Genomic DNA, 24,930 nt, shown 5'->3' on the forward strand with positions numbered 1-24,930 from the left:
AAGGAGGAAGGATTTGAGAATGAGGCAAGGTTGAAGGAACATTTTTTTAGTCTAAAGATGATATAGCATTTTGTAGATGGGGGAATAAAGGAGGCTAGAGAAGGAAAATGAAATCGATGAGAATTGGAGATTGATCATTCATGGATATATCCCTGGACAGAAAGAGGGGGCCGATAGAGACACAGAGTAAGGATTAGCCATTAAGAGGATTAGCCATTGACTCTGTTGTTCAAGGAAGATAGGCTGGGAGAAGTTGTAAGAATAGAGGAAGTCTAGAGCACACAAGCCAGATGAATTCCATTTTCTCCATGAAATTTGAGAATTTTATACCAAAAGTGAGAAGGGAGGCAAGAGGGACCTGTAGAAGAGAAATAAGATTTGGGGTTAATGACTGTGACAAATCAGAAAGGGAGGCACCTAGAGATGAGGAAGAAATTCCACTAAAATAGCAGTGTAAAATGAAACACACTAAACTGGAAATGAGAGTATCCATGAAGGAAATTATTGTTATTCTTTTTCTCTGCTTTCATAGTCTTCTACCTTTATAATGAGACAATACCTGTCATTTTTACTTTTCTAGATGAGTCATATTTTTTTCTAATTAAATTTCTTGCTTATTTTTAATTGTTCCTTGTGCACATGATTATAATAGCAGGTCTTTTGATGTGAAAATTGCACTAAATTTAGGAGTCACAAGACTTAAGCTCTGGCTTTATCCCTTACAGGCCTCAGCAATACCCTATAAACTTTTCTGAGTCTGTATCCTTAATTTGATAAGATGTGTATAATATCTTCCTGCCTGTCTCACAGGTGGCAAATGAGCTAATTTAAAAGAACTTAGTAAATTACTAAGTACTGTATAATTGGTAGTATTAGTAATAGTACAATTTGCATTTGATGAGGATTTCTACCAAATTTCTCCTTGTTTCTTTGCACATTGTGGTCTATGATAATTAGCCGTTATACATGTCAGATTTAGCTTTTCCAAAGATTACATTTCTTGCATTTTATTTAACATTTTTCTATGTACCCTCTAGTCTTCATTAATATTTTTTAATTGGCTGACATAATATACTAGAGCTTTACTCTAAACAGTTTACTCCAGTTTCAGAATAATATTAGGCCATATTAAATTTCAGTGATATGTTTTGGGCTTTTTTTTTAAGAACATCAAAAAATTAAACATACAAGCTTCATGCTATTCTGTATAACCACATAACCATGTAAGGTTTTAGGCATTGGATGTGCCATCTTGTTATAATGAGAATCCAATAAGGAACTCAGAAAATTAAAATGCGTTTAGAAGGAAGAACTTTAAATTTAAGGCAAAAAGTAAGTGATGTTACTTATATTAATTCCCATAACTGGATAGAACACTCTTATAAAGATTTTTCTTTCTTTAGGATTCTGTTGCAAAGCCCCATGTGATTGTAGCAGGAGCTGCCACAGTAAGTTATTATGTGTATTCTTGCATACGGATTTTTGTTTCATTCTTAAGGACACGCTGAGGAAAAGTTAACTTATGTTAAATAGAATTCTTGATTGTACCTATATTTCAATTACTATTTCTATTATAATTAATGAGGCTGATTTATTTTAATGAAACAATTTGAATAAATTTAGTAAACTTGGTGTTAAATGTCAATATTATTTTATTTATAAAATTACATTCTTCTTGAATGTCATACATTGAGTGTCTAATGTTATATCAGCTTTTTTTAATTGCCTTCATAGATTTCATGAAATAATTTGATGAAATTTTACTCTAATGTTGAATAAAAGTGGAGATTATCTTAAAATAATAACTTTTGTTACAATAGAGCAAGTTATAATTTTTCTGTGATAAATGCTGAATTAATGCTTATTTTTTATTTCTTAGTGGTCTATCAAGATTCACAATGGTAGCAACGAAGCTCTTTCCCAATATAAAATGAACATTACCTCCATAGCACCACTTTTAGAAAAACTGGCAAAGACTAGTGATGTTTATTGGGTCTTACAAGGTAAGGAATGAACAAATGAGTAATGAACAAATGTCATTATGTATATATTTTGAAGCATGGGTTTTTATTGTCTCCTGTTTCGAGAAGCAGAATTACTCCTTTATGAGGATAAATCTTGAAATAAGGTTTGCAAAATTAGAATAAATTTGAGTTATTTGCTTTCCTTTTTTGAACTTAAGGGAGAGATAAACTGATAAATATAATAAGCGAAAATAAATAATAAATAAACAAAAATATCCTTCAAGGAGCCTCAGCATACAAAATGGCTGCAGCATATAACAAAAAGAATAAGTTCTCAAAGATAAATGAGATGTTTACCCCTGATTTTTATTTCTTACAAAGTATATTTATGGTGATTGGGAAATACAGAAAAAAATTATTAAGTCTGTTTCATAATATTAGAGTCATTGGAAGCAAATAAATTCTGGAATTGACAGAATGTATTTAAATTCATACCATCTAGTTTATACTTGGTAATGAAATTCTTTAAGAGAAAGTTGACATTAGATCAAGTCATTTCAGGAGTTTATTGAATGTCCATTATTTAATGTCTAGCACTATATGAAATTGCCTTGGATATTTTAGCAATTCAACTGGCTTGTCAGAAACTCTTACAATTATTTCCAAATTGAATGTCAAGTTAAACGGAACAGCAAGAGTAGTGATAATCTATTCTGCAATCTATATTATTTACAAACTCATTGTTAACCTTTCTTTTACTAAAATGAGAAAAAAATTATTTATGGTAAGTGATAAGGGACTTTGATCCTTAATAGTATTACCTTATAATTGTATGAGGAAAGCAGTGGCAGGAAAAAAAAAGATTGACTGTTACTCTTAATTAGGCAGTCTTCCCCAATCCAGTTTTATTTATTTTTTTTAAATGTTTGTTGATTTATTTTGAGAGAGAGAGAGCATGCGACCAGGGGAGGGGCAGAGAGAGAGGGAGAGAGAATCCTAAGCAGGCTCCATGCTGTGAGCGCGGAACCTGACGTGGAGCCTGACGCAGAGCTTGATCTCAGGGATCCATGAAATCATGACCTGAGCTGAAATCAAGAGCTGAACATTCAGCCAATTGAGCCACCCAGGCACCCCATTCCCCGGTCTAGTTTTCAATTCCCATTGCCCAGTGGTACTCAGTATCCCCAAATTTTAAACTCCTAAGATATGCTAGAACATAAAAATATTTCCTGAAAGCTGTGTACTAAGATAAGAGAGGGATAAAAGTTCTTTAGATTTAAAAGAGATATCGATTGATTCAAAATATCTGAACTTTCACAACAGAATATGAAGTACAATCAGTGAGCTTGCATGATCACTAATTCTATCAGTAGGGATTTTTTAAATGTGTTTTTAAAAATATGTGTTTTGTGTACAGATCCTGTTTATGAAGATCTATTAAGTGAAAATAGGAAAATGATCACTAATGAGAAGATAGATGCCTACAATGAAGCTGCAGTCAGCATTTTGAATAGTAGCACCAGAAATTCTAAATCAAATGTTAAGATGTTCAGTGTTTCTAAATTAATTGCTCAAGAAACCATCACAGAGTCTTTGGATGGCTTACATCTTCCTGAATCAAGCAGAGAAACTGTAAGGATTCTTGTATCTATCAGGAGATAGAAACTACAATATCTTATTAGTTTTAGCTATAAGTCACTATAATATGGTAACAAACAACTTATTTTATTACAGTCTTAATTACTTGTAGTTATTCTATCTAAACATGCACGTAGAACTAATTTTGCTTTTATACAAGTGAGAGTTTTAGTAAAAGAAGGAAAGAAGTTATGGGAGGGAGGAAATGAAACTTCATTTATTGAGTGCTCCTCACTCTTAATATACCTTGTCTCCTAAGCTTATAAGTTCTCACCACACTCCTGTTTAAAAACTACTGTATTATGTTCTCTTTGCCTTAAAAACCTTAAATGTGTAAGATCAAGCTTCTGTGAAGAGCACCTTTTTAAAACATGTAGCATAATTTTTATTATTCTCTTACCGTTATTTTACCCTAAGTTTTATACGGGCTACATAGCAGTTACTGAACAAATCCAGACAGATGGAAATAGGTTAAATAAGAAAGAACTGCATGGTTATAAATTGTCACATACAGTACAGCAGATATTATTTAGTTATTGTTTTCTTATAAAGGAGTGATTCTTAATCTTCTTGAGAATCACATAACCCCTTTGAGTATTCTGTAAAAAGGAATGATTCTGCTCCAGTCTTGCAGAAATGCGTGTTTGTGTGTGTATATGCATATACACACACATGGCTCTCCATATACTTTAAGGGGCTTTGTGGACCCCCTGGAACTGGTTAAGAACCTTGGGTTGGAGTTTGTAAGCTAGTATCTTCAAGATTGCCAGGTACAGAACTTCCTGAAGTTGCAGGGCTAAAAGTATGAGATTTTCTAAATAGTTGAGTATTTTGAACGTTTAGGCTTAAAAAATATAATCATCTTAGAGTTCCAAAATTGCCTAAACTATAAAATTTTTATAGAACTAGACTTGATTGAACTTTCAACTAGGCAGAATCTTGGCAGCTTATCTAGGAGATTTGTGCTATAATGAAACCATGTTGAAGATTCCACATTTTATTTAACATTAGAAATCTTAAAACCTTATAATTCTAAGTGCTCATAAATGATAAACCAAATGAAAAGCATATTACAAATATTGTTAGCTAAGAATTAATGATTTTTCGGTGGCAGTAATTTTATATCTTTTTTTACATCTAAAGACTGGCACTCTATCTTAAGTATCCTGCGAGTCTGCTAACTAAAATTCTTTGGGCTTTGACATCTGTCAGTATTTGTTTTACCAAAGGTCATGGCCCAATAGCCATGAAATCAGTGTTTTATTTTTCAAGAATAGAACAGAAAAATGTCAGAGTGCATTCTAGATAGTAAGGATAGATATTGTTTCCTGTGGATGTGTTCTGGGTCACATTATAAAATGAATGTTTCATTATGGATCATAGTCCAAGAAGTTTGAAAAACCCTGAACTGGCTATTACAGATTAAGGAATACCATTATTTGCATGAGTGTTTGGGAAAGGGTAGCAAAAAGTACAAAGGCATTTTAGTTTCGGTGCTGAAAAGTCAGTAATATTCACAAGAGAAAATCTAATGCAAGATACATTACTGACAAGATAATAACCAAATAACTTGATTTGTTCACAGAGTGCAATGATTCTTATGAACGTGTATTGCAATAAGATTTTGAAGCCTGTAGATGGTTCCTGTTGTCAACCTCGGCCTCCTCTTACCCTCATACAGAAGCTAGCTGCTTGTTTTTTTACTTTATCTATTATCGGATATTTAATTTTTTATATAATTCATCGTAACACTCATCGGAAGAATAAGCCATGTACTGATTTGGAAAGTGGAGAGGAAAAGAAAAATATTATCAATACCTCTGTGTCTCCATTAGAAATACTTTTACAGTCTTTCTGCAAACTTGGCCTGATAATGGCTTATTTCTATATGTGTGACCGTGCAAATCTATTTATGAAGGAAAACAAATTTTATACACATTCAACTTTCTTTATTCCAATTATCTACATCTTGGTTTTGGGAGTATTTTACAATGAAAATACTAAGGAGGTAAGAGTCATTTTCTTTTTAGCTCATGTTAACTCTTTCATCTCATTGTAAACTCTAGATTAAAGAAATAATAATCATGTATCATGCCAGAATATTCAAACACATATATAGAAGAGGACAAAAGGATATTGTGGTTGTACTTTGCCTGGTGGACTCTTAACAGTTGCTTTTTTTGAAACAGTTTGGAAGAAATTCAGAGTCACTTAAAGATTGTTGAAAAAATTGGTGAATAAGGATCTGTGAAAAAGATGTCATGACTTAGTGTTATTTTGCCTGTTTGGGGATAGGGAAAGTGGAGGTGTTCCCAATTTTATAATGGTCTACAAACATGAGATACTATTATCTTATGTAAAGTTTTAAAAAAGTAACTAAAAAATATAATTAACAAATGCCTATATGCACAAACATTTTATATTTATATATCTATACAGACATGTATACACACAAATTAGAATTTATGTAATAATGTGGGCACTGCTTATAATAGTCTGAATTTCCTGTTTTCAAATTATTGTAATTGCTCAGAATATTAGCATAACTTCTTTTTAAGGCATGATTTATTTGAATTAATAAACTCTCTTGTAAGAAGTAACTTTCATATGAGGATGACTAATCAGTTTTTTCATCTCCTTGGGAAAATAAACTATAATAATGGACCATTTTTTCACAGTAAAATATAAGAGAACCGTAAGATCTTTTCTAGCTGAAACTCCTAAGATTTTTTTAAAGAAAATTATACAATGCCATTTTTTAGACTAACAAACACATCTGTCAAACTTTAAATGTAATCTTGATATAAAACCATGAGTAGCAACTTAAATATATAAAATCTCCTTTAGTTTATATTAATTATCCAATTCATATTATATTGAAATAGTTTCATTATATCTCTTATCAAATAAAATGACAATCTTTAATTGTTTGTTTTTCTCCAAAGTTCTTTTAACAGAAGCATTAGCTTTATGTCCTATAAGAAAAATTTACTTAATAATACCTTCATAATGAATTGTAAAACAGACTGGTTCTTTTCCACAGACTAAAGTGTTAAATAGAGAACAAACAGATGAATGGAAAGGCTGGATGCAACTTGTGATTCTGATTTATCATATCTCTGGAGCAAGTACAGTAAGTATTTTGAATTTAAATTCAGAAAATATAGGAAACAGTGGCACTTTAATGTTTCTTTAAGGGCACCACCTCTTTTGTGTTTTATATTCTTGACCGTTTAGAGACCCATTTTATTTTCTACCCAACCTTTATGCCTTCCCATTCTTCTCCTACCACCTGACTCTTTGAGAATGAATAGTCTTAAGGCAATAATTTATTAGTAATACCTGGCCTTAATTTTAATTGAGTAGAAACAGCTGATAACCTAAGGGTATTAATTCATGCCACCCTGTTGGACAGCTAATTTAAACTTAGGAGGAAACAATGTAGATGACACTTAATTAAAAAAAATTTCAAATAGACAAGTTACTATCAAAAGAAATCAAATTAGGGGCGCCTGGGTGGCGCAGTCGGCTAAGCGTCCGACTTCAGCCAGGTCACGATCTCACGGTCCGTGAGTTCGAGCCCCGTGTCAGGCTCTGGGCTGATGGCTCAGAGCCTGGAGCCTGTTTCCGATTCTGTGTCTCCCTCTCTCTCTGCCCCTCCCCCGTTCATGCTCTGTCTCTCTCTGTCCCAAAAATAAATAAACGTTGAAAAAAAAAAAAGAAATCAAATTAGATGACTATATTTATATTCTACCCTTGTATTTTATATTGTTTACACTTAGAGAGTTTAAAAACCTTAGAACTCTTTTCCTCCATTATTCAAAGAACTCAGGTACTAATGGACTACCATTGTACCATTGATGTGCTGTACCTGGACAAAATCATTTTTTCCTTCTCTGTAGTTGTCTTAAAAGATAGGATTCTCATGGTCTCAGGACACCCTGGATTTGACAGGAGTAAAAAAACAAAAACAAAAACAAAAAAACGTATTCCGAGTTGTAACATTCCAGCTACGTTGCAATTAAAGCAGACTTTGGAGGGCGAACCTACATCTAATAACTACTTTTCATGCAAGTTTTATAGTGAAGGTACAAACCGCTTTCTATAAAATATGCTTTAAAACAATTATGGAACTACTGAACTGTTTTTTATTGTTTTGTTTACACAAAGCACACATCTGTAAATAGTATTTGAATTGGTGATAAATTGAGATAAATTGAGATAAGAATTTTGTCCAGACAGAAGTATTTTGAAATTTCCAAAGTAGCAGTTAAGAAAACAAATAATACTGAGGTTTTCTTCAGATATCTCCAACAATTTGAAAATAATATTATTCTTCATTGAATCGTTTCGTTATTTTCAAAAATTGTCCATGATTTTATGGATGGTTTGTTTGAAGGGCAGAAGATAAAGGAATGAAGTATAATTTTTACTGAAATTGTATGGCTATGATGTGTATATTTGTGGCAGCAGTGAAATTCCTGTCGCGCTGCAACTGAAGGGGACCTAGTGAGTTCAAGTTGGTACAGAAGATGGAAGACAGTAAAAGAAATCCGAGGCAAGGGGAGATGAGGATAGTAAGACTGTTTGTAAGCCCAGCTCAGAATTTGGAGGATAGATTTGTCAGATTCTCTAAAAAGTCAGTAGAGACGAATATTGAATCCTAGAAATACCCCTGACATATGAATAAAGATTAGATTAATTTGAGAAGGAAAAAAGTCTTTTGTTTTAAGAAAATGCCACTTAGAGACATAATTTATTGCTGACATATTAAAGGGTGATACTCCTATTTTAAAAAAATCAGATAGAAAGAATTAATGGCAGATTAAGTTCCTCAATTCAGTGATTCCAGAAAGAATTTGGATCATAAAAGGATGAAGGTAATTTGGCATTCTGTTATAATCATTTGCCAAGCTAGCATTCTAATTCTAATATATCTTAGACTACATCCCAATATACCCTAAATTACAGTTTTTAAAAATCTCTGTTCTGAAAGGACATACTTTTCATTAACAGACCATTTGTTATGATTAATTAACATATTCCTGTTCTTTTATATAATAGGATTTTGTGGTTAAAAATTACCTGTGTCTACATTAGCAAAGCATAATTAGCATGGGTTATAACATATTTTGGGACCTGATTCTTGGATATTTGAGGGATTACCCTCATTAAAAACCTTTTTTAACTGCCATGGTTATTTTAATTACATAATCTTAATGTTTTTTTATTTTGAGTAAAATATGTTAAAATATGTCAAACTTTAGTTGTGCCATGTTTTTATACTAAAATAGAAACCATAAAAAAATACAGAGAATTCTTAAAATAATCCAGATGGTCTAGCAGATTGCAATTGTTGGTATAAACATTCTTTTAAAACATAATTTATAGGAAATAAGGATAAAACACTGTGAATTTAACATGGAGAGTACAGCGAGTTAGGTCTATACAGTAGATGATTTTGTGTTCCACTGTGGGTTTTTTTTCCTTTGGGAGTTCGTAAGTAACTTTCATGAAAGGATCTGAATAAAAGATCTTGAGGGAAAATTTGTGGGACTAGAAAAAGAACAGAATCTGAAGCCAGCCTAGCTATTAATTGTAATGCAGTTAAAATTCCAAACATATTTTAATATTAAAATTTTGTTGTAGTACTTGACTCATGAAAGATAAAAAGAAAAATAATTTGGATTAAAGGAGACAGAAGAGAAACGACAACTAAGTGCACTGTATGATACTTGATCCAAGATTCCTAAAAAAAATTTGTTTTTAAACCATAGAGGATGTTACTGGCACAGTCAGGGATATTTGAATGTAAATTTTACAATAGATACTGTTATAGTAATACTAAATCTTGGGTTATTAAAATGATATATGATTATGTAAGAAACTATTTTATCTTCTTAGAAGATACTTGCTAGTATATTTAGGAACGATGTAGTCTGCAGCACTCGTTAAAATGGGTCAGCATGGTATATGGATATCCATTGTATTATTCTTACAACTTTTTTGTTGGCTTAAAATGCATTAAAATAAAAACTTGGGAGAAGTATTACATGAAATTTTCAATAATCCAACATTGGCAGGTACTTGGCAGATTGCTGTGATAGTGTTTAGTTTAAATGAATAGTATTTACTTTTTAAATGTAATAACCAAGTCCAAAGTTTGTAGGCCCAGCCCCAGTCTTGAGGGGATTTCAAAGCATGTTTGTGGACAGTGATTAAAGTGATTGGGAATAGTTAGCCTAGGTTTGACAACTATTTTCAGATACTTGTAGAACAATCAGATGTAAGAATCAGTGTATGCAAAAGGCTCTAAGGCTAGACTCTCCATTATGGAAGCCGCTAGACACATGTGGCTGTTGAGCACTTGAAATATAGCTAGTTGGAATTAAGATGTGCTGTGAATGTGAAATACATACCAGTTAAGTATGATTAATTGTGATAAATGCATACTAAGTTCAAAAATTTAGCCTAAAACATATAAAATATCTTATTACATGCTCATTACATGTTAGAATGAAAGTATTTTGTATATATTCAATTAAATACATTATATTTATTAAAATGAGTTTCACTTGATTCTTTGAGCTTTTTAAATATTCTGGTAGCCATATTAAAAGTGTACTGTGTGACTTGCATTTTATTTCTATTGCATAGCATTGCCCTAGAAGACTGAAGTTGGTAGCTTTTACATAGAGTTAGATTTCAACTTTTCTTGAAAAGGAACTTTATGGTAGTAAATGGCCATCTGAAAATGAATGGATTGCCTTGGGAATTTGTACATATTCTGCTGTTCAAAGTGTTCAGATACTTGAAGGGAATATTTTAGAGTGCTTTCAAGAATGAGGTAACAGGCTTAGATAAATCCTGAGGTTATTTTAATATGACATTTCCTACCTTCATCACTGTGATTCTAGTAGCTTACACCTTCATCTAAAATTTCTGATTTAACGATAAGACATTTAAAAAGAATTAATGATGAAGGGCAATAAATAAAAACCCTGTTTGATATATAGATGTCAGTGCTGTAAGAACTCTGAGGAAGGAAAAATGACTTTCATCTGAGAGTAAAGATAGGAAATTTTTGAACAGGGCTCTAAAGAAGAATAAGATTTGAATAAGCAAAATATGGTCACAAGAAGAATATTCCAGGGTAGAATAAACAGATAAACAAAGGAAAGGTGACAGGGAGGCACAAGAATCACTCTAGGAGACAGAGAAGCCTAACAGTTTGGCTAGAGTAGAAGGGGTATTGAAGAGTTTATGACCTATTATAAATTCAGGGCTTTTTGCCTTCTCAGAAAAGAAAAAGGTGTGCTCAAGGGTGCATTCAAGGATATATACAAAAGATGCATACATTGAAGGACTCATAAAATCCATTTAAGATGTCTACTTATTTTATTTTTTCCTATAAGGTATCACTTGGAAAACATACATTAACCTGAAGTGGCCATAAGTTTGTCAATGCTGGATAATCACAGAGTGATCAGATGCATCTATAAAATAGGAGCCAAAAAATGTTTACATAGATTTAGTAATTATCCCTAAAAGAATAATCTTATAATTGCAAGGGTTGGATGTCACTGAACAAGCCTTTTAAAGATCATTTCAAGGGGTGCCTGGGTGTCTCAGTCAGTTAAGCATCTGACTCTTGGTTTCAGCGCAGGCCATGATCTCGTGATTCCATGAATTCAAGCCCCGCATCAGGCTCTGCACTGACAGTGCGAAGCTTGCTTGGGATTCATTCTCTCTCTCTCTCTCTCTCTCTCTCTCTCTCTCTGCCTCTCCCCCACTCACGCTTCTCTGTCTCTCTCAAAAATGAATTAAAAAAATAAAAATAAATTTAAAAAAAGATTATTTCAAAACCAGTGCACTAGTTGTGTTGTGGAGGTCATGATCATACACATAAAGGAGTGGTGGCTGATAGGATGAATGACAGCATTATAGGGTTATGAGAATTAGGAGTTATAAATGAGATATTTCCAGTGATTCCCATAAAATATAGATCAGAAATGTGTTACATTTCATTTAATTTAGAAGTGAAGATAGGAGGGGTGCCTGGGTGGCTCAGTCAGTTAAGCATCCGACTTTGGCTCAGGTCATGGTCTCGCGGTCCGTGAGTTCGAGCCCCGCGTTGGGCTCTGTGCTGACAGCTCAGAGCCTGGAGCCTGTTTCAGATTCTGTGTCTCTCTCTCTCTCTGACTCTCCCCTGTTCATGATCTCTGTCTCTCTCTGTCTCAAAAATAAATAAATGTTAAAAAAAGAAGTGAAGATAGGATGCTCTGAAAAAACATGGTAAATTATTCTAAGCATCTTGGTCATGATGTAACATTGATGTAGGAGAGTAAAATAAAATTGTTTTAGAAATTAAGAGTTGGGAGCACTTAGGTGACTCAGTCGGTTAAGTGTCTGATAGTTTCATCTCATAGTTTAAATTATCTTGGCTCAAATCATGATCTCACAGTTCGTGAGATGGAGCCCTCACATCAGGCTCTGCATTGACACAGTGGAGACTATCTGGGATTCTCTCTGTCCCTCTGTCTCTCTGCCCCTCCCCTGCTGGTTCGTTCGTTCATTCTCTTTCTCCCTCTCTCTCAAAATAAATAAATAAACTTAAAAAATTAAGAATGGGAGGGATTATGAAGATAAAAATCTTCTGCACAGCAAAGGAAACAACCAACAAAACTAAAAGACAACCAATGGAATGGGAAAAGATATTTGCAAATGACATATCGGACAAAGGGCTAGTATCCAAAATTTATAAAGAGCTCACCAAACTCCACACCTGAAAAACAAATAACCCAGTGAAGAAATGGGCAGAAAACATGAATAGACACTTGTCTAAAGAAGACGTCCGGATGGCCAACAGGCACATGAAAAGATGCTCAGCGTCGCTCCTCATCAGGGAAGTACAAATCAAAACCACACTCAGATATCACCTCACGCCAGTCAGAGTGGCCAAAATGAACAAATCAGGAGACTATAGATGCTGGAGAAGATGTGGAGGAACGGGAACCCTCTTGCACTGTTGGTGGGAATGCAAATTGATGCAGCCACTCTGGAAAACAGTGTGGAGGTTCCTCCAAAAATTAATAATAGACCTACCCTATGACCCAGCAATAGCACTGCTAGGAATTTACCCAAGGGATACAGGAGTACTGATGCATAGGGGCACTTGTACCCCAATGTTTATAGCAGCACTCTCAACAATAGCCAAACTATGGAAAGAACCTAAATGTCCATCAACTGATGAATGGATAAAGAAATTGTGGTTTATATACACAATGGAGTACTACGTGGCAATGAGAAAGAATGAAATATGGCCCTTTGTAGCAACGTGGTGGAACTGGAGAGTGTTATGCTAAGTGAAATAAGCCATACAGAGAAAGACAGATACCATATGGTTTCACTCTTATGTGGATCCTGAGAAACTTAACAGAAACCCATGGGGGAGGGGAAGGGAAAAAAAAAAAAGAGGTTAGAGTGGAAGAGAGCCAAAGCATAAGAGACTCTTAAAAACTGAGAACAAACTGAGGATTGATGGGGGGTGGAAGGGAGGGGAGGGTGGGTGATGGGTATTGAGGAGGGCACCTTTTGGGATGAGCACTGGGTGTTGTATGGAAACCAATTTGACAATAAACTTCATATATTGAAAAAAAAAGAATGGGAGGGAAATAATATTTCTAAATTATGTTTGCATATATTTTAATATACACTTTTTGCTAAATAATTAAATAAGTAGTTACACAACAATTTACAAATCTAAAGTCCATGTTTTTAAGGGGGCCAAAAATGTGGCACTTTGTTTTTTGTTTTTTTTTTTATCTTCTCACTGGGAAAATGTGAAATCCAGAGTTATCTCATATTCAGCATATCTGATGATTAATAACTATGGATATCTTATATTTAATTCTAAGTGGAGGAAATACACAAAGTGTTTCACATTTATTAACTCCTGCATTCCTCATAAGAACCTTGTTATTCTGCATTTTAGAAAACTCGGACTTAAAGTCCCATAGCTGGTAAGGGGCAGAACCAGAATTTGAATCGGGTCTGATTCTGAAGTCTACATTTTTTTAATGCTTGCTCTGTGTTGCCTAACTTTTGAACATAAATGTTTCTATTGAGCTTATACCAACTGGTAACGATGATCCATTGCCTTGATTAAATATACTGGTTACGATGTTTCAAAGTATAGTTAGTGCCAACATATTTTACCTATTTTTTGTCAACAGTTTTTGCCTGTGTACATGCACATCCGGGTTCTGGTTGCTGCATACCTATTTCAGACAGGGTATGGGCATTTCTCATACTTTTGGATCAAAGGAGACTTTGGAATTCATAGAGTCTGTCAGGTAGGGATGATTTCAGTTCTTCTTCTTTCATTTTGACATAAAAATATGAATATGGTCATTATAAGGCCACAAATAATTTGAATATGACATGCACTTTAAAGTTATGTTATTTCTGTGTTCTGTGGTTAATAATTCGAGATAAATATTTTATTACTGAGGGAAGGGAAAATGTAATTTAAGTGAATGTCTAATAAAAGGACCGGTACTCAAGGGACGGCACTGCTAATTCACTTCAGTTTTATAGAAATGTACAGTTACCTGGAATTATTATAATATGCTATGTTTTCTTTAAGAAGAGGATTAATATTTATTAAGTTTCCACCTTGTGCTGGACACTTCCTGAACATTATTTATCCCTCATTACAACCCTGAGTGGTGATCTTCATGTTTACAGAAAGGACACTGAGGCTCAGAGAGGTTAAATAATTTGCCTATGGTCAGATAGTAAGTGGTACAACTCTAATATCAATCTGCTTAAACTCTGTGTTCTTTGAGTGACATCACACTGTCTGACATGACTGTTAACAGAGGTCCCAAAGTCACTTTTTAATTTGAGTAATATTATTTTGTATCTATGACAACTCTCAACTTAATCCTAAATGGGGTAAATCAACATCAAACAGATGAAATGGACACCCTTTTGTTGAGGTAATCTAATCTCTGCTTATATACCATAGCCTTAGGAAGGAAACTTACGATTCTCTCCCTACATTTAGCAAGATGACAGTTGCAGCCAGAGGACAGCTCAGGTTGGTGTTTTACTTGGATTTAGTTAACATAATGATGCATAAATATTTTATATTGAACTCTTTACAGTGATTGTAGAACAAATGTAATTTTAAGGATTAGTAAAATATACTTGCAGTTATTACTTTGGTCTTAAATAAACGTTTGTACTCTGTCAGAGAGAATCTGTCTTTGCTCTTCCTGCATACCTGGAATGAAAACCGTTTTCTTCTCCTTTTTAATAGGTCTTATTTCGTCTCAATTTCCTGGTAGTGGTGTTATGTATAGTAATGGATCGGCCTTATCAATTCTATTACTTTGTCCCCTTGGTCACTGTATGGTTCATGGTCATATATGTTACTTTAGCACTATGGCCACAAATAATCCAAAAAAAAGCAAACGGTAAATATACTCTCTTACTGTTAATAAATATATACTTTTCATGTACAAAATTTATTTCTCATTGTTAAAGGCTATTTTTTATTGAGACATAGTTTAAATTTATGTGTAGTTTTGATATTTGAAACTTTGTTCTTAAACTATGTTTCCAAAATGGTACAGCTAAATAATTCAAGTAATATAACAGTGCAGATTAATAGTTTGCATGTCTATTGTATGTATGTGTTTTTTTAATTTAAATTTTTCAAAATTAAAAATTTTAATCTAAAATTTTACACATCAGCTGACGCAGCATTTGTCAGACTGTCCTGTACAGAGCCTGAGTGAAGACCACTGGAGGAGAGGAGAGCAATCCAATGGGGCTCCAGGCCCTTATAGCCTTCTCTCGTCTTTGGCAGCTCTGCTTTATATATTTTACATGTATTGATATTTTTGGATAAACATTCACTTACAAAAAGGCTTTTTATGTCAGCCAGGTCTAAAGGGCACTAATATAATTTACCCTCTAGACAACTCTTTACACACTTACTGTCAGCCTGTTGTGCATATAAAGAAACCTGAGCGTCCAGAAGGTCGTCACCTTCAAACTCCACATAGCCAGTTACTGGTCATATTCAAAGTGAGGCCACATTCATTTCTCTTCATGCTTTTCCCCCCTGAAGATCATATCATTGAAATAAAAGCTTCCCTTTTTTGGAAAAATTAAAAATTGCTGTTTTTAGTAACTTTTAACTTAACTCTCTCAATCAAATATTATATATCAAAAATATCTTCCACTGACTTCCATTATAATGTCAAATAACTTTTTCAGGAAAGAGTTGAGTTCCAGCCTTTAATCAAGTCCATTAATGTCGTTGAATAGCCTTTGTACCTTAATCCCTCGACACAAACCTAACATATTAAATTAAATCAATATATATAAACTATGAACACGTAACTTAAAATATGCATACGTTAAAATACATTTTAAGGTTAAACCTTAGTCCATTAGGGAGTTCTTAAGCTCTTTCCTTGAAACTTTAATGTTTAAGCAGTGTTACCTAAGCTATATTCAACAGGAATGTTTGTTAGAATTACATTGAACATATTGACATATTTTTCCAAATTTTGTTGTAACTTTGAATAGTAAATGGGTATAATTGAATCCAGGAGATATTTTCAGATATATTTATCGTGGATGAACAGGAGATATGTAAGGTGTCAGGTGTGGGTTGTGGCCTCATTCCTAGTGAGGACGGTCCGTCTTTTCCTTTTTGCCCTTCTTACAGTTTATACCACTTACATATATTTTATGTATCCTATAGGCAGCCTTTGATTATTGTAAGGACTGTGCAGAGTATTAATATATTAAACAGAGACTATTTAATATGTTTTTATGTAAATTTATACTTTTTAGTAAATTAAATGTTTTCTCTCTTAGGAAATTGTTTCTGGCATTTTGGCTTACTGTTGAAACTAGCCTTCTTGCTGTTATGTATATGTTTTTTGGCATATTCTCAGGTTTGTACAGTCTTTTCAGTTTATATTTTGTTCTATTTTATTTTAAAGTTCAAGTCAAAGTATGTAAGAAGAGTCAGAGCTTTTTTTTTAGCTTCATTTTTTAATGACTGTAATAAAAGTGTCACTCTGTAGTTGACTACTCAGTGTAGTTCTTTTGAGACCTATCTACTTTTGTTACCACTGTTTTTGTTGTAAGAGCAATTTAAAGCTCTTCCTCTGGCAATTGTTCAAAATCCATTTTACTTGACTTTGATCAATCAGACGTTTATTGAATGCCTCTTATAAGACACTACTCTAAGTGGAGATCAAAATTCTCTTGACAGAATTTGCAGCTTGGTTTGTGCATTATTCATTGCTTCAAAGTGTTACTTGACTTTTCCATAACTGCATAGACTAAAATTTTGGCAGTTAGTAAAACCAACTCAGGAGCAAATGGGTTTGTATGTATGGAATATGTTTAATTTAATAAAATTTTTGGTCATTTTCTTACCTCTACCCTTTTATCCCCCTCTTATGATGGTTGAGATCTTTTCAGCTACTTTAGCAAGGTGACAAATTCCTACCTGCTGGTCAGTCCATCAGACAGACATATTATTTGGGCAGTATGATCTTTATAACTAAATATTTTAATTTGAATGCCTGTAGTTGTGACTTATTCTGTAGTTGCTCCCATCTCCAACATTCCCTGTCTTGTACTTAGCTGTGTCAGGTGCAAATGCCATATAAGCATCGTGTGTATATGTGTGTGTGTGTGTGTGTGTGTGTGTGTGTGTGTGTGAGAGAGAGAGAGAGAGAGAGAGTGATCCTATACAGCTGGTTTTTATTAGTTTGTTTTTGTAGGCTTTCATTCTTATTTTCATGCTTAGAAATAAAGCATTTTTATTTCTGCCTGACCTGCAAGGTTTTTTGCAGGAGATTTATAAATAATAAGGAAATAATAGCAAACGTATGAAGAAATAGCCAGGTAACTGCAACAGCTACTTGACACTTATTCATTAAAATTCCAAACACTCTGTGGTGCATCTGAGGGAGACAAGGGAAGGTGAACCAGAGGTTCAATAAAGGTTTCCCCAGCTTTGGATTAGTGTACAAAAGAAAAAAGTACATGGCCCAATATAGCCCAGTGTCTTTCACAAAATGGGTGCTCACTAAAAACTTTTCTGTTGATCACATAAATAAATTTTTAATCAGAAATAATATGTTAAGTGCTAAATACATATATATGATCTATAGGACCATGTATTTCTAATAGATACTAAATATTTCTATATTTTATTTTGATATTTATATTTCTGTACTTCATATCAATATTTATGATCTATAAGTACTCTGTATTGCAACTCTTGGTAAGAATCCTCTATTTTCTGAGGCACAGATTTTGATAGGACCTCTGTTTAATAAGTTATAGGTATTTTAAATTCTTAAATGGTTAAATGGAGGATACTGTATTTTATTAAAATAATAAAGTTCTTATAAAGATTCAGCATTACCTAAAATACAATGCTGTTTTCACTTTTTTGGTTTTTAATAGCCTTTTTAAAAATTGTTATGTTACATTTTCTATGCTGTGGCAGTAGGTCTAATAATGGAGCTTTCCTTCAAAAAGTTTGCTGTCCTTCTTTAGTCTGGGAATTGAGGTTTTGTTCTCTTCTTTGAAAGACTTCATTAATGTGCAGGAATGCACCCAAGACTTCTGCCCCTTCATTCCCAGATTTTCCAGGCTTGTCAGATTAGTAAGAGAGTGCATTCACTAACTTGACCAGAGTAAAATTGTAAACTTTGTTTCAAAGGCTGGTAATGGCATTTGGGTATGGTTGATTAAGTAAGGTGACTAATTCAGAGGATTCTTTTAATTCAGATGGTTGATTATAGATTATTAAGGACATTTAGAGAAGGAAAAACTGTATTTTAACTTTAACCATCATTCTTTAGGATATTGATATTATAATGGCTGAGGTCTTTTGTATTTTGATGTTTTGATCAGTAAATATTAGCTGCTTTATGTAATAGATTAAAAACCTTAAATGGAAGAATTTTCCAGTTACTAGCTTACTTTTTGTTTTAATTGTGCAGTCTCAGTAGCCTTTCATGTGCAGTGAAAGTAAGTTAACAAAAAAGTTTTAAGTCATCTTTATTAGCCGTTAGTAAAATAAATTTATTTTCAAATGAACGTCAAATGAAAGAATTTTTAAATTGTGAATGACTTTTTTATAATCCTAATAGAAAACTATAATTTAGAATAGAGTTAGAAAACAAGTATTGACTCATACCATCTTATTTTGTGTTCTGCATTCCTTTTCTCAGGGTGCATTTGAGAAGATCTTTTCTCTTTGGCCATTGTCCAAGTGTTTTGAACTGAAAGGGAATGTATATGAATGGTGGTTCAGATGGAGGTTAGACCGTTACGTATGTATTTACCTTGTGATCTTTTGCCATTTCAAATTAACGCTTTAAAAGAATTATTTGGAAAATTATAATTATTTTTATTTAGTTTTAGTATAAGGAAGTATGTTGACTTGGTAAATTAAAGCAGCCCTCCTCCCATTTTTTATAGTGGAGAGAGGGTATGCATGTGTGTGTGTATATATATATATATATATATATATAAGCAGGAAAATACTGTAAAAATGTTGTCTATAAAGTGGCCTTTCTTTGAGACATAATTTTGATTTACAAATGACCCTTTATAGGGGCGCCTGGCTGGCTCAGTCAGTGGAGCCTGTGGCTCCTGATATTGGTGTCGTGAGTTTGAGCCCCATGTTGGGTGTAGAGATTACTTAAATAAACTTAAAAATAAATGATCCCTATAAACTTAAAAAAATAAAAATGATCCCTCATATATGTGTTTTGGCCATTCAACACAATATTTATTGAACCCTAGTATATGCTCTAGATGTTGGTTTTATGAGGAATATATGAGAAAAAGAAGACATAACCACCAGGCTTCTAAGCCTTACAATCTAGTTTAAAACCCAAAGTTACTATTTATATTTAGGTACTAAGTTATATACAGTATGGATTTTGTGGTAGAAGTGTATAAAGAAGAGAGAACAGTGTCATGGGTGATTCCGTAACTTTAATCTTGAAGGAAAGATTCAATTGGCCAAGAAATATCGAGCACAGCATTTGGAAAATAATGGACAATGAATAAATATTAATTACCTCTCTTCTCTCTTTCCCTTTTTTCTTCCATACTTCACTCATCCTATTTTTCATTCAACAAAGATTTTATTTTTTTTAGTTATTTAAAAAAATATTTTAATGTTTATTTATTTTGAGAGAGAGAGAGAGAGAGAGAGAGAGAGAGAGAGAGTAAGTAAGTAAGCCGGGGAGGGGCACAGAGAGAGGGAGACACAGAATCTGAAGCAGGCTCCAGGCTCTGAGCTGTCAGCACAGAGCCCAACAGGGGGCTCAAACTCATGAACTGCGAGATCATGACCTGAGCCGAAGTCAGATGCTTGACTGACTGAGCTACCCAGTGCCCCAACAAATGTTTTCTTAATGCCTATTTTGTGCCATTTCTGGTTTCCAATACCTATGCACTTTCCAGTATACTACATTGCACTTCAAAACCACATATAAATAAAAAGCTTTGCTAAAGTCTTGCTACCAACTTCTAAATTCTCAACCTAGTCATTAGAGCAATCTACTATGATAGTTCACTTTAAACCTTTGTTTAAAAAAAAAAAAAAAGGAAGCTTTATGTGCTTTCTGGTCTACCATTTTTTTCCCCATTCTTGTGTGCGTATGTTCCTTCTTAAAAGCATGATATTGGTGATGTTATTGTTGTTTTATTTGATTGAGAGTATCAAGATAAAATGTGTTTTATTTTGGTTGAGCATTTAAATTTTACCATATGTCTTCAAAGTAGTTTATTATTGTTGTTGTTCTTTTTTTAAAGTTTAATTCCAGTATAGTTGACATATAGTGTTATATTGGTTTAAGGTGAACAATACAGTGATTCAGTAATTTTATACATTACTCAGTGCTTATCATGATAAGTGTACTATTAATCCCCTTCACCTATTTCACCCATCACCCCACCGACCTCCCCTCTGATGACCACCAATTTGTTCTCTGTAGTTAAGAGTTTGTTTCTTGGTTTGTCTCCTTTTTTCTTTGTTGGTTTGTTTTGTTTCTTAAATTCCACATATGAATGAAGTCATATGATATTTGTCTTTCTCTGAATGACTTATTTCACTTAGCATTAAACCCTCTAGATCCATGTTATTGCATAAAAAGATTTCATTCTTTTTATGTCTGGATAGTATTCCATTGTGTGTGTATATATATATGCACACATCTTCTTTATCCATTCATCTGTTAATGGGCACTTGGACCAATTCCGTATCTTGGCTGTTGTAAATAATACTACAGTAAACATAGGGCTGCATATATCTTTTCAAATTAGTGCTTTTGTATTCTCTGGATAAATACCCAGGAGTGGAATTATGGGATCACAGGGTAGTTCTACTTTTAATTTTTTGAGAAAACTTCATACTGTTTTCTACAGTGTCTGTACCAGTTTGCATTCCCATCAAAGTATACAAGAGGTCCTTTTCCTCCACATTCTCATCAACACTTGTTTCTTGTGTTTTTATCATTATTTTGAACTTCTCTTTATTTCTTCACTTGCGGCTGAGACTGCTCAAAATGAACCAGCTTATCTCATATTGTTGCAAGAGCTGTGGATAGTTTCTAACAATCCTTGATTGTATGTCATTTCTTGAAGTTTAAAACCTTCATTCAATCTTTAAGCTTTTAACCTACTTACTTTTGTATATATTGTCCTTATTTTCCAACTATTTCTGCTACTTACTGAAATCTAGCTGTTTAAAACAAATTTTCTCTTCTTATTTTTTAGGTAGTCTTTCATGGAATGTTGTTTGCTTTCATTTATCTGGCTTTACAGAAGCGTCAAGTACTTTCTGAAGGAAAGGGTGAACCTCTTTTTTCAAACAAAATTTCAAATTTTCTATTGTTTATTTCAGTAGTTTCTTTCTTGGTAAGTTTCAAAGTGTAATCTTCTAGTTTTCCAAAATCCTAAATGGTACAGAATATTAACATTAAGAGATAGGGATTCAGTCAATTATTTTTAATAAATCTTTACTTTTAAAATCCTTTTTCTCCATTTTCTTCTCATTGAACATAAATGCTAAGAGAATATATATATGTATGTGTATATATGCATGTGTTAAATATGAAGAATAACTGAGGACTCAGTGAAATGGAAATTTGTAAAATTGTAATAAATTTGGGGAAAAATAAAATGTCAGGTGTTTGACAGGAAGAGTGATCATTGCCTCATGATCACTATTTCCAGAGGAGCACAGACCTGTACTCCTCTCTGTCTGCTTTATTTTACTTAACAGTTGAGCATACCAAAATAAGTGATGACCGAACCTGTGGGCAGCTTTCACTAAGGCTTTTTAAATAACATAATGGAGCATAATGTTATTAACAAAACAAAACAAAAAGTGTGTAGATTATGAGGAAGCTGCTTCATTGAGTCATAAGTATTTTCAGGAACTGATCCATATATATTCTTTTTGTTTTAGACCTATTCCATCTGGGCTAGCAGTTGTAAAAACAAAGCAGAGTGCAATGAACTCCACCCATCTGTATCTGTGGTGCAGGTAATTATCCTGATTTAGGAAAAAAAAATGTTTTTCTTAATTCTTGATAAGAACACAGTCTTTAGAAGCAGAGAGATTTGAGATCAAACTATAAAATGTAGGTATATTATTTAATCATCCTAACCCCTACCTTCCTTTACTGTACAGAAACCTTAAAATTTCTTTTAAAGGGTTGTTACGTGAAATGTATGGAAATTGTCAATATTTGTCACTTAGTAGGCATTCAGAACTTGTTAACTCTCCTCATGTTTGCTTTGTCTTCATTTACTCATATTTCTTTATTAAATCATAATTATCAATGTGTTAAGTACCATGCTACATGTAAGAGGTTTAGTGTTAAGATATATACAGCTCCTGCCCTCATAGAATTTATGGTCTAGTAGAGATATGAACCAGTAAATATTCGTTCATTTAACATTTTGTATGCATTTAACAAATATAACTATGCACTAATATTATGCTCCTGCCCTCATAGAATTTATGGTCTAGTAGAGATATGAACCAGTAAATATTCATTCATTTAACATTTTGTATGCATTTAACAAATATAACTATGCACTAATATTATGCTGGGGGTATTATAGACATAGTTCCTATCCTCCCAGAGCCTCCATTCTTCTATTACAGATAGTAATCATATAATCACCACATAATTATAAAGAGTAGCATATGATGCTACAAGAGAATATAGTAAGGGGATATGACCTAGTTGGAGTTGTAGCAGGCATGGTCTGGGGTCAGAAATTATTTCCCTAAGAAAATTAAGTTGAGAATGGAGGGATAAAGGACAGCAAGAACTCAGGCCCTGTGATGGAAAGGGAGCAAATTGACATTCAGGAAATTTACAGAAAGTTGTTCAGGCTAGAACTCAGCCAGTGTCTAGAGAAGTGTTTGGTAGCGACTGAGAGGTGGGCAGAGGTGAGGGGCAACTCAAAGCAGATTGACATTTTGCAGGGATACCTCCCGTTGCCAGTGATGATAGGACATTGTGATAGTGTGGTGATGGTTAAATACAGGAAGCTTTGGAAGCATGTGGGGTTTCTTCTCAAGCTATCTTGGTATCTGAGCAGGGTTCTTAGAGAAAGTAGTGTCTAAGCCATGACCTAATAAATGAGTAGTCCAGCAAAGAGGAGCAGGGATCATTTCTAGAGGATCTTCTCTTAGGTCTTAAGTTCTCTTCAGTGCAAGGAACTATTTTATCCCTTTTAAGCCTCTATATAGTCAGTAGAATTGAGCATGTGACAGACTCTTAAAATGTAATTGATAATGAAATTTTAAACATTATGCTGTAGTCATGTGGCATTTTCACGACTTCTGTAGACAGTAATAGTGCTTACCAGTGATACCATATTTGATATCATTTCTGTTACTCATAATGTCATTTGATATCATTTCCGTTACTCATAATGGAAGGGAGGTGTTACCGTTCATGATGCACCAATACAGAACAATATAAGAAGAGCTAAGGGAAAGAGTAGATACACATACAATAACAGGCAAGCACTGCTAATCCTTATCGCCTTCCTTTCCGGTCACTACTCTCTACACACTTCTGTTTACTTAATACTTTTTCAGTGAGGGCCTCAGGCCCTCTGGTGCAGAGGAAAAGAATGGACAGGGAGCATAAATTGAAGCAAGTACTAATTTTATTAGCAGCTACTTCTTTTCAAGGGACCCAGTCCCCTACTGTAAAAACTGGATCATCCAGGGAGCCCCAAATTTTACATCCTTATCACACTTCACTCTTATTTTCAGATGCCAAAGGGTAACGTAGGTGTGAGGGTATAGGTGTAGATGTGTGTATATAGGACATTGTGGTTTTTAAAAATTATATATAAGAATGTGTACCTTTAGCATACTTATCTGAGGGAGCTTCTTAAGATTTTAACATGTACAAGATTCCTAGTTTTCTGTTAGAAAGTATTTTCCCAGCCTGACCTGCAGAAGGCTTATATATCAAATCCTTTTTTTTTTAATTCAAGTATAATCAACAGTGTTATGTTAGTTTCAGGTGTATAATATAATTGTTCAATAATTCTATACTCTCAATCCTTCTATCTGTTTCACTCTTGTAGAGCAATCCTAGAATCCTGACCTTTTAGTTTTGCCCATCAATCTGGATAGAAATTTCCAGAAGGGCTTGTTATAGAACAGCATACAGGTGATTAACCATAAATAATGTATATTAAGTGCTTAGCACAGTACCCAACAAGTTATAAATGCTGAACAAATTTTAAGCATTATTATTATTTCTTTACAAAGCTAATAAGGATGGCTCCCTAGACCCCCGTTATCTTCTCCATGGCTATTATTTCTTTGATTTTCTATTCCCCTTATCACATTGTTTAGTAAGTGTATGACAAAACTCAGACTGGAATATGCTAAAGAAATAAGTACACATTCTTTCTAAAGTTAGAAAGAAGGAAAGTGATTTGCTTAGAACTATTCCTGGATTTTCTGAGAGCTCAGACTAGTGATTTGTAAGTATCTATGTCATTCTTCCTAGCATTTTACAGTTTACGCAGTACTTTATAATAACTCATTAAATGGTTTCATGTTCAAGGGTTTTGTGTAGGTCTCACCTTTATGATTTTTACCATTACATATACCAACTGTGCTATTAAACCTAGTATGTTTCTTAAATGACTCACAGTGCATGCTATGATAAGTACCTCTTATGTGTTTTCTCATCAAATGCTCACATCAACCTTC

General features: G+C 33.5%; 1 protein-coding gene across 10 annotated transcripts in view; it reads left to right on the forward strand.

Annotated features, from left to right (window-relative positions):
- The window catches only part of CASD1 (CAS1 domain containing 1), a 63,415-nt gene that overhangs the window by 22,764 nt on the left and 15,721 nt on the right, over nucleotides 1–24,930 (forward strand). For 7 of the 10 annotated variants that reach the window (XR_006298495.1, XR_006298496.1, XM_043588878.1 and 4 more), the window contains 11 exons: nucleotides 1,404–1,448; nucleotides 1,880–2,003; nucleotides 3,382–3,596; nucleotides 5,188–5,610; nucleotides 6,646–6,735; nucleotides 13,838–13,957; nucleotides 14,929–15,085; nucleotides 16,503–16,582; nucleotides 18,887–18,988; nucleotides 21,447–21,587; nucleotides 22,141–22,218. Coding sequence is in view for 7 of the 10 variants with exons in the window: in XM_043588878.1 (XP_043444813.1) it covers nucleotides 1,404–1,448; nucleotides 1,880–2,003; nucleotides 3,382–3,596; nucleotides 5,188–5,610; nucleotides 6,646–6,735; nucleotides 13,838–13,957; nucleotides 14,929–15,085; nucleotides 16,503–16,582; nucleotides 18,887–18,988; nucleotides 21,447–21,587; nucleotides 22,141–22,218 (1,575 nt within the window). In the remaining 3 variants the exon portion in view is untranslated. The remainder of the gene's footprint in view (nucleotides 1–1,403; nucleotides 1,449–1,879; nucleotides 2,004–3,381; nucleotides 3,597–5,187; nucleotides 5,611–6,645; nucleotides 6,736–13,837; nucleotides 13,958–14,928; nucleotides 15,086–16,502; nucleotides 16,583–18,886; nucleotides 18,989–21,446; nucleotides 21,588–22,140; nucleotides 22,219–24,930) is intronic. The other 3 variants (XR_006298497.1, XM_043588880.1, XM_043588879.1) reach the window with 1 other exon arrangement.

Source organism: Prionailurus bengalensis, chromosome A2, assembly GCF_016509475.1.
Source record: "Prionailurus bengalensis isolate Pbe53 chromosome A2, Fcat_Pben_1.1_paternal_pri, whole genome shotgun sequence".
Lineage (NCBI taxonomy): Eukaryota > Metazoa > Chordata > Mammalia > Carnivora > Felidae > Prionailurus > Prionailurus bengalensis.